The sequence below is a fragment of the Cottoperca gobio genome, unplaced genomic scaffold (genome assembly GCF_900634415.1).
Source record: "Cottoperca gobio unplaced genomic scaffold, fCotGob3.1 fCotGob3_348arrow_ctg1, whole genome shotgun sequence".
In the NCBI taxonomy this organism is placed as follows: Eukaryota; Metazoa; Chordata; class Actinopteri; order Perciformes; family Bovichtidae; genus Cottoperca; species Cottoperca gobio.
The window spans coordinates 1-10,000 of record NW_021166949.1 but is presented as its reverse complement, the minus strand read 5'-3'; the positions used below and the strand labels follow the sequence as shown (position 1 = coordinate 10,000).

The window sequence follows — 10,000 nt, the reverse complement described above, 5'->3', positions numbered from 1 at the left end:
ATTAACGGTTAGCTTCATGACACAGTTTGTTAGCCGGTGACGCTAACAGGCTATCCGCCTCTCAGGTGAACCAACAGTAAACCAGCTGCCGGTGGTTTTAACGGTAGTATTTAACTTCAGTAACGTTAAGTTTACCGTCCAGAGTCAGACTGTCCAGCTCTTTGGGTTTAGCCGCGTTAGCCGCGTCCTCCTCCGGCATCTCCACGTCCTGGGGCTCGGGGCCCGCCGGCTCCTTTGGCTTCTCGGCTTTGGAGCCTCCCGCCTTGTCCCCCCGCCGCTTGGCCGCTGTCTCCTTCATGATGTCTGGGAGACAAACCGCTCACAGTACTGAGAAATATTAAGAACTTGGATTAATATTAATTAATAACTGGAGTCACTTCAGTGTGCCTCAGCAATGACTGGCAATATTGTGAAGCGCTAGGGATTGTGGGATACTTCAGACGGTATAAGATGATCGCAGAAACAACAGAGCAGAGCAGATAATCGATCACAGATGACTCGACTCACAGATGACTCGACTCACAGTCACTGCAGGTGGACCGGGTAAAACCTTTAACTAACAGATATTAGTATGTACATTACATTAACACAATTATTTTTTAATTACAATTCAAATAAATACAATTCAATTAAACTGGATAGAGAAGTCTTGTTTGTTTGTTTTATTATATTTTGTAATTAAAGAAAACATATAATACAGATTGAGTATATAAATAAAACAACAACAAAATAACCAAGGGTAAATAATCCCACTAGACAAATATTATAAATCTTACAAATATTAGGTGTCTTGATAGAACAATAAAAATAATAATAATAATCTTATAATAATATAAAATTGTGGAATTAGAAAGAAGTTTCAGATAATACATCCTTTAGGAAAACAACACAATCACTTTTTTTTATTGTTACGTTTTAATTTAAAAAGATTCCAACATCATTATCAAATTAATTATTTGAAAATAAAGTGTGTTCTTTTTTCCTGTAATGATGGGATGGATTCAGTCCTCCTGTAAAATGTTGATTTCTGTGACCCTTAAAGTCTAACAATCTGTAAATACTTTACATTTCCACCCATTCAACATTTATTGTTTATTTTTAATTTGCTTTATGTATATATATTTATATATTTATATAATAGTTATTTCTAATCTTTAACTTTATTTGTCCAGTTTGTTTCTGTCTGTGTCACAATTCTGATTCGGATAAATAACTAAGATGATATAATGATAATAATAACAATAACAATAACAATAACAATAACAATAATAACAATAAATAATTAAATTAAAAGTACCTGAAAATTATAAAAGTAATAGTATCATTATTATTATTATTATTATTATTATTATTATTATTATTATTATTATTATTATTGGTGTTGTTGATATTGTTATTGGTAATGTTAATGTTATTATTATCATTTAATTAATTATTTAATGTATTATCATAATTATTGTTTATTATTGTGTATTTCTAGTTATTTATCTTTTGACAATATTATTTGTTTATATGGAAAATAATAATAATAATCATGTTAATGTTATGTTTATGTTCTGTTATATTTTAAAATGAGGCTTCACACTACTAAACACAACGAAACTAAACATTCAATTAAACTTTATCATGAGTTATAAAAACATCTGGAACCAGCATTTTAATTCAAGTTTCCCTGTTTTATGTTATTTTAGAGCAGATTTTAAGCCTTTTTACTGAACACATAAGAGCAACAGATTCAGGAGAAACAGCAAGTAAATATATGTTTTGGATGTACTGCAGATTAATCTGTATCATCAGCTTTAATAATATAGAGAATATAAGTTAAGAATAATTAGGAACACCAAACAGTCAATATGTTGAGTAAAAGTAAAGAAAAGTTTGTAAAAAGACACGTGGCGCCGGGCATCCTGCTGGTTCCGCCGGACGTAGTAGAGCAGGTAGGAGACGACCATGGTGAGCAGCGTCACCACATCAGTGCTTCTCCTCACACACAGACACAGATCCCAGTCCTCCAGCAGCAGCACCAGAGGCCCTAACCCTAACCCTATTTATGACACAATGATCGCAGTATTTAATAAATCATGATTTAGTATGTCGACCATCGATGTTTACACTGCCGGAAACACCCGACGCCGTGTTCTGACGTCACAAGTAGAACACAGTCCACCAGTTGAATACACAGACAGCACGGCAGACGTGGCGATGTCGGACTCTGGCTCGGATATTTCCACAGAATCGAGTGACAGTGAGTCGTCAATAGACTCGTTGCACCTTCAAGAAGAGGCGTTTATGAAGAGGATGCCGGTGTCGTGGATTTAGATCATGTGGGTGAGTTTAACGTGGTGGAAACAGAGCAGCGCGAGACAGTGTTCAAGATGGAGACACAGACGGGAGCGAACATGCGGATGATGGTGACGTGAATCTGGATTTGGCGGAGATCCTGTGCGACAACAGAACACAGACAGGTATATACATTTAACTATAGTTCATAGAACTTCTCAATATATAGTAAAGACATCATAATAAAACGTAACATTATCCTCGATCGTAAATAGATCGATAGCTATCGTTAGCTCGCAATCACTTCTCTACTTGGACACATCGACGTCTGTAAAGCTTGATAACTTGATTCTCTCTCGAAGTTTCTGCGGTTGAGGTTCTATCGTTGTGTCTGATATGTCCTATATTATGAGCTGTATATAAAGCATTAGCTATGAGCTAACAAACAGACCAGAGGACAGCGCTGCTTTATAAAGTATAGTCAGTGTACTGAGGTGAGACGGTCTAAAAGGATGTCATGGAGGAACTCAATGAATATGAGGGACATGGTGCAAACAACCTGCAGAACAGATCACCCAGGATTCAAGTCAAAGTGTCTGGATGTTTGGGTGTTGCAGACAGCCTACCACAGGTATGTGAAGAGGGACAGACAACGAGCAGGTGATGAGCCACGTAATGAGGAAGTTACTTGTGTGATGTGTAGAGCTCAGAAACTTTGTATTTATGGGGAGTCGAATGGTCCCTCTGGCACAGTCACAGAATACCCAGATAAATAAGGTGGAAGTGATTACCATTGACATGTATTATCTTGTATATGTATGTATATATATATATATATATGTATATGTATATATGTATATATGTATGTATATATATATATATATATATATATATATATATATATATATATATATATATATATACTTATATGTATGTTCAGGGACCTGTTTTATACCTTTCAACATTTACTGGTAATCACATCACAGCAGGGATTTTAACTGTGTATTGGATCCAACAAAGGATCGGTCAGGGGGCGTAGATACATCACACACCAACAGCAGGGAAGTATTACTTAATATTATGAAAGATTTCAATGTGAAGGACATCTGGAGAGAATTAAAGCCTGATGCTATAGAGTGTTCTTGCTATTCTGCTTCTTACCAATCTTATTCCCGTATTGATTACTTTTTGATCTCAGCAAATTTGACTTCTCAAATTTGGGGACGGCACTTATGATGGAATCCTTATTTCGGACCATACACCAAACTCACTGCTTTATGTCGACTCACGGCTGACGAGAGATCCTCCTAAATGGAGATTCCAACAAAAATGGTTGCAAGACTCAGATTTTGTCACGTATCTTGGCAAACAAATTGATTTATATTTTGAGACGAATACATCGGAAACATCAGCATCTATAAGATGAAAAAGCTTTTAAAGCATTTATTAGAGGCCAAATTATTAACTACACAAGTTCCAAATCCAAAAAAGCTCGTCAGAAAATGACAATGTTGGAATCGAAAATAAAAACCCTGGAGAGTGAGGCCTTTCAGAAACCCTGCACCAAAGTACAACAAGAAGTGCTCGGTACTGAGGTCACAGTATAATGAACTGTCAGCTTCTAAAGCAGTGGCAAGTCTACTAAGACTCAAACAAACATCTTACGACCAAGAAGAGAAGCCTGGAAAGATATTAGCGTGACACATTAAACAATTACAAACTGAAAGATCCATTATGTTAATACAGAACAATAAGGGAGATGATATAGTCCATCCTATAGAAAGAAATGAGGCTTTTAAAAATGTCTATGAAAATTTATACAACTCTGACATAAATACAGATCTGACAAGTCAAAATAACTTCTTAGACACTCTCAATATACCTAGTGTCCCAACAGAACTCAGACCTCGTCTGGAAGCTGAAGTATCATTACAAGAGATCTCTGATGCAACTGATAACATGAAATGTGGGAAGGCTGCAGGGCCAGATGGCCTACCTATAGATATCTACAACAGGTTTAAATATAAAGTACAAACGCCCCTCTTCAATATGTTATTAGAATCTTTTAAAAATGAAATCCTTCCGCCATCACTGAGAGAAGCCTTGATTACATTGTTACCAGAACCAGGGAAACCCTGCAATAGATGTGAGAACCTAAGACCAATAAGCCTTCTCAACTCGCACGTAGAGGTGTTGTGTAAAGGCCTGCTCCCAGGGATAATTAAGGAAGATCAGAATGGGTTTATTAAGAGGCGCCAAGGGTTTCATAATGTCAGGAGGGTGCTGAACATTCTACATAGCCAAAAGGAAATGCCAGATACTGCTCTCATATCGTTAGATGCCGAGAAGGCGTTCAATAGGGTCGAATGGCCATATCTTCTTGATGTCCTCGAACGCTTTGGATGTGGTAAATGTTTTTGTAAATTGGTTAAATTGTTGTACACTGACCCTGTTGCAGAAATACTTACAAATAATACAACCTGGAAACAAATTAAGATCCACAAGGGGTGCCGTCAGGGGTGTCCTCTATCACCACTTTTGTTTATAATGGCAATAGAACCGCTGGCCATAGCTGTTCGGTCTCATCCAAAGATCTCTGGTACAACTATAGGTCAAACAGACCACCGCTTAGCTTTATATGCTGATGACGTCATCGTGTTTCTCAGAGACTTGGAGAGATCAATTCCAGTATTATTAGAAGTGATGGGAACATTTGGTGAATCTTCCGGTTACAAAATGAACCATTCCAAATCTTCCATAATGTTATTAAATTCCAAAGAGAGAAGTAGTCCGACTGCATCAGTCTCCCAGTTTAAAGTTGCAGATCATTTTACATATTGGTGTAAAAGTAGTGCCCAATATAACAGATGTGGTGAATTCTAATTACGATGCTGTTATGGAGTCAATTACAGAACAATTGATGGATGGAAGCCGACGTCCATATATTAGTATATTAAAAATGAACATACTCCTCAAATTGCTCTATCTATTCCAAAGCATCCCCCTGCCCCCTCCAAACTTATTTTCAAAGTTAAGGAAATTATTTTTAAGTTTTTTTGTGGAACAACAAACGAGCCCGCTTGCACTTAACCCTCCTGTACATGCCCTATGATAGAGGGGGGGGGGGGGCCTTGCGTGTCCTAATCCTCTCTGGTACTACTGGGCAACTCAGTTAAGGACTACGATGTTTTATTTTGCAAACAACAACCTCCCTGCCTGGAGAGAGATGGAGTCCCAATGTTTAGAGCTACCTCTTCCCATGTGTTTGTACTCGTCTGAAGAAACGTACAAAGAAACACTAACCCTATTACTAGGAACATGATTAGAGCATGAAGTGAGGAAGTACTCGGGCCCCTTTCTCTCACGCTTTAGTCCAGTTTGGGGAAATGATGACTTCACTCCAGGCAGAGCTGATAGTGGGTTTAAGGTTTGCTCAGATAAGGGTGTACAGAGAGTTCAGGATCTATATCGGCTCAATGATGATGAACTGATGGCGTTTGAGGAGCTTGCAAGTCAACACAACATTCCACAGAAACATTTTTACAAATCTTTACAAATTAGAAGCTTTATTGGAGCAAACCAAAAACAGTTATGATCTATACCTCCATACTCACCACTAGAGAACACAATATTAAAGGACTGTAGGGGGGAAACACTTAATTTCTGCACTTTATAACTTGCTTATATCTGCGTCCCCCGAGTCCTCCGAAGGGAAACTTAGAAATTGGAGGATTTGCAAGAAGACCTTTCAATTGATGAGTGGGAAGGTGCCTGCAAGAAAGCACAATCACAAACAGCGAATACCCGTCTTAAGCTCTTACAATATAACTGGCTAATGCGTACATATATTACTCCAGACAAGCTAAACAAGTTTAATGGTAATATCCCAGACTTATGTTTTAAATGTGGACAATCCAAGGGAACGTTCTTCCATTGTGTTTGGGAGTGTACCAAGATAAGAACGTTTTGGGAGGAGGTTAAATGTATGATAGAAGAGATTCTATCATTGCAGTTAAGCATGGAGCCCAGGCTTCTTGTGTTAGGGTGTTACCCACAAGAACACAACATAAGGAAGAAAGAACAAATCTTTTTAAATCTCTGTCTGCTACAGGCAACACGTATGATAGCACTTTCATGGAGAAATGTAAACAAGTATTGGTAAATGGCTAAAAGAAATGTCTGCATGTGTCTCATTAGAGAACATAACCTATTCAATTAAAGGAAAACAAGAACTATTTAAAAAGTATGGGGCCCGTTCCTTAACTCTCTGGAACATGCGGATGTAGAGGGCACTCTGGGTCAGCAACTTGGAGATGATTAATGTTCCTGTGCTGGGAGAAGGATTGAAGCCTTTCATATCGGCCTACATGTTTGTATATCTCCTTATATAGCCTACCCACATGTTTGTGTAGTTCATTTAATTTAAGGGCCTGGTGTAAACTCGTGACATACAGTAGGTCTAGACCGATTATGAGTTTCTTTTTTGAATCTCATTTCCTTGGCGAGCAGTTTGTTGGAAACACGATCTCTCAAAGTGCACAAATCATTGGTTTCATCGACGCACTTGTCTTGTCCATAAACGCAACATTTTATCCTCTTTTGGCCACAGAAAGCTGGAGACGGCCCCACACAACACATCGCTTCACAAGTATCCTTGACGATCGATTGTTGTCCGTTCTTTCTTGTAATAATTGACAGCAGTCTTTGCTGCTTCAACGCAGACGAACACTGCTGGGCGAGAAGAAGAAAAAGAAGGAGAAGAAGAAGAAGAAAAAGGAGGAGGAGGAGGAGGAGGAGAAGGAGAAGAAGAAGATGGAAAAGGAGAAGGAGAAGAAGAAGACGGAAAAGAAGGAGAAAAAGAAGGAGAAGAAGAAGAAGACGGAAAAGAAGGAGGAGAAGGAGGAGAAGAAGACGGAAAAGAAGGAGAAGGAGAAGAAGAAGATGGAAAAGAAGGAGGAGAAGGAGAAGAAGATGGAAAAGAAGGAGGAGAAGAAGAAGACGGAAAAGAAGGAGAAGAAGAAGACGGAAAAGAAGGAGGAGAAGGAGAAGAAGAATGAGAAGGAGAAGAAGGAGACGGAAAAGAAGAAGGAAAAGGAGAAGAAGGAGAAGAAAAAGAAGGAGAAGGAGAAGACGGAGAAGGAGAAGACGGAAAAGAAGGAGAAGAAGGAGGAGGAGAAGGAGAAGAAGACGGAAAAGAAGGAAAAGGAGAAGAAGGAGAAGGAGGAGGAGAAGAAGGAGAAGAAGAAGATGGAAAAGAAGGAGGAGACGGAAAAGAAGGAGGAGAAGGAGAAGAAGGAGACGGAAAAGAAGGAGGAGAAGGAGACGGAAAAGGAGAAGGAAAAGGAGAAGGAGAAGACGGAAAGAAGGAGAAGAAGGAGAAGAAGGAGGAGAAGGAAAAGGAGACGGAGAAGAAGGAAAAGGAGAAGAAGAAGGAAAAGGAGAAGGAGACGGAAAGAAGGAGAAGAAGGAGAAGAAGAAGGAGAAGAAGAATGAGAAGGAGAAGAAGGAAAAGGAGAAGAAGGAGACGGAAAAGAAGAAAAAGAAGGAGAAGAAGAAGGAAAAGGAGAAGAAGGAGAAGACGGAGAAGGAGAAGACTGAGAAGGAGAAGACGGAAAAGAAGAAGGAGAAGAAGACGGAAAAGAAGGAAAAGGAGAAGAAGGAGAAGGAGGAGGAGAAGAAGGAGAAGAAGAAGATGGAAAAGAAGGAGGAGATGGAAAAGAAGGAGAAGAAGGAGACGGAAAAGAAGGAGAAGAAGGAGACGGAAAAGGAGAAGGAAAAGGAGAAGAAGGAGAAGGAGAAGAAAGAAAAAGGAGAAGGAGAAGAAGAAGACGGAAAAGAAGGAGAAGGAAAAGGAGAAGGAAAAGGAGAGAAGGAAAAGGAGAAGAAGGAGAAGAAGAAGAAGGAAAAGGAGGAGACGGAAAAGAAGGAGGAGAAGGAGAAGAAGACGGAAAAGGAGAAGAAGGAAAAGGAGAAGAAGGAAAAGGAGAAGAAGGAGAAGAAGGAAAAGAAGGAGGAGAAGAAGGAGAAGGAGAAGAAAAAGAAGGAGAAGAAGAAGACGGAAAAGGAGAAGAAGAAGAAGACGGAAAAGAAGGAAAAGGAGGAAAAGGAGAAGAAGCAGGAAAAGAAGGAGAAGAAGCAGGAAAAGGAGAAGGAAAAGAAGTACGAAAAGAAGAAGACGGAAAAGAAGGAGAAGGAGAAGAAGAAGACGGAAAAGAAGGAGAAGAAGGAGAAGAAAAAGAAGACGGAAAAGAAGGAAAAGGAGAAGAAGCAGGAAAAGAAGGAGGAAAGAAGAAGGAGAAGAAGGAGGAAAAGAAGGAGAAGAAGAAGACGGAAAAGAAGGAGAAGGAGAAGAAGAAGACGGAAAAGAAGGAGAAGAAAAAGAAGACGGAAAAGAAGGAAAAGGAGAAGAAGCAGGAAAAGAAGGAAAAGAAGAAGGAGGAAAGAAGAAGGAGAAGAAGGAGGAAAAGAAGGAGAGAAGACGGAAAAGAAGGAGAAGGAGAAGAAGAAGACGGAAAAGAAGAAGAAGGAGAAGAAGAAGGAGAAGGAGAAGAAGAAGACGGAAAAGAAGGAGAAGGAGAAGGAGAAGAAGCAGGAAAAGAAGAAGGAAAAGGAGGAGGAGGAGAAGAAGAAGGAGGAGAAGGAGAAGAAGAAGACGGAAAAGAAGGAGAAGAAGGAAAAGGAGAAGGAAAAGAAGGAGAAGAAGGAGAAGAAGGAGAAGAAGAAATCTATCAATGGAAAAAATGTTTTAATATAAACTGATGACGTGTGTCTGGTGGGCGTGGCTGCTGCAGCTCGAGCCGTCTGCTCTCTGCTGATAGAGTTCTGTGTGCAGAAGGACTTCACTCACATTATGAAGAAGAAGGACAAGGAGAAAAGAGGACTGCCGGTGACCCTGTAATATATATATTAATAATAATAATGTAATGTAATATTATATTATTATAATATTATTATTATATAATGTAATAATACATTTTACAATTTACTATAATATAGTATAATATAATGTATTATAATTTAACATTTGATTTAAATGTTTTTGAATGTCAATACAGTAAATTAGTTATTAATAGTTATTATTATTATTATTATTATTATTATTATTATTATTATTATTATCATGAGTATTATTTATTTAATGTATTTTTATTCTTATTACATGAGGAGGAGCTGCAGAAAATATAAACAAATTCAATTTAAATAAGAATAAAGAATAAAACATTTTTAAAATAATTAAAAGAAACGTGTAAAATAATTTTCGTGTGTCCAACTGCAGTTCAAACACCGTCCGCTGGCTCCTCCCACTCCTGTGACATCACAGCGAGGGGCTCGAACCGTTGGCGCCGAGGCCACGAGGAGTACGCTGCCCAGCGAGCCAACCAAGAAGAGACCTGAAGAAGAAGAGTAAATTCTTCCTCCTCCTGTAACCATGACGACCCCCGCCGTCCAATCAGACGCCGCGAACCCTCTGACCAATCCGGTCAGCTCGGACTCGGGGGAAGAGACGGCGGCTTCGTTTCCATGGAAACCGAGTAAGGTAGGAGCGCGACGAGGAGGAGACGCAGGCCATGGACTCGTCTCCGGACGGACGCTTCCTGAAGTTCAACATCGAGATCGGACGAGGATCCTTCAAGTCGGTTTACAGAGCGCTCGACACGGAGACGTCCGTGGAGGTGGCCTGGTGTGAGCTGCAGGTAACACACACTCACACACTGACATA

At 39.2% G+C, this 10,000-nt stretch overlaps 1 protein-coding gene and 1 long non-coding RNA gene across 2 annotated transcripts in view; one reads left to right on the top strand and one right to left on the bottom strand.

Annotated features, from left to right (window-relative positions):
• Positions 1-436, bottom strand: part of LOC115005710 (26S proteasome non-ATPase regulatory subunit 3-like) — a 10,333-nt gene extending 9,897 nt beyond the window's left edge. Inside the window, exon 1 of the mRNA XM_029427660.1 lies at positions 136-436. Within this exon, the coding sequence (XP_029283520.1) occupies positions 136-298 (163 nt within the window). The 5' untranslated portion in view covers positions 299-436. The remainder of the gene's footprint in view (positions 1-135) is intronic.
• Positions 437-9,022: 8,586 nt separating this feature from the next.
• On the top strand, positions 9,023-9,676 carry LOC115005709 (uncharacterized). The gene is made up of 2 exons (XR_003831976.1): positions 9,023-9,174; positions 9,557-9,676. It is a non-coding gene; the product is annotated as an uncharacterized LOC115005709 (long non-coding RNA).
• The last annotated feature ends 324 nt before the right edge of the window (positions 9,677-10,000 follow it).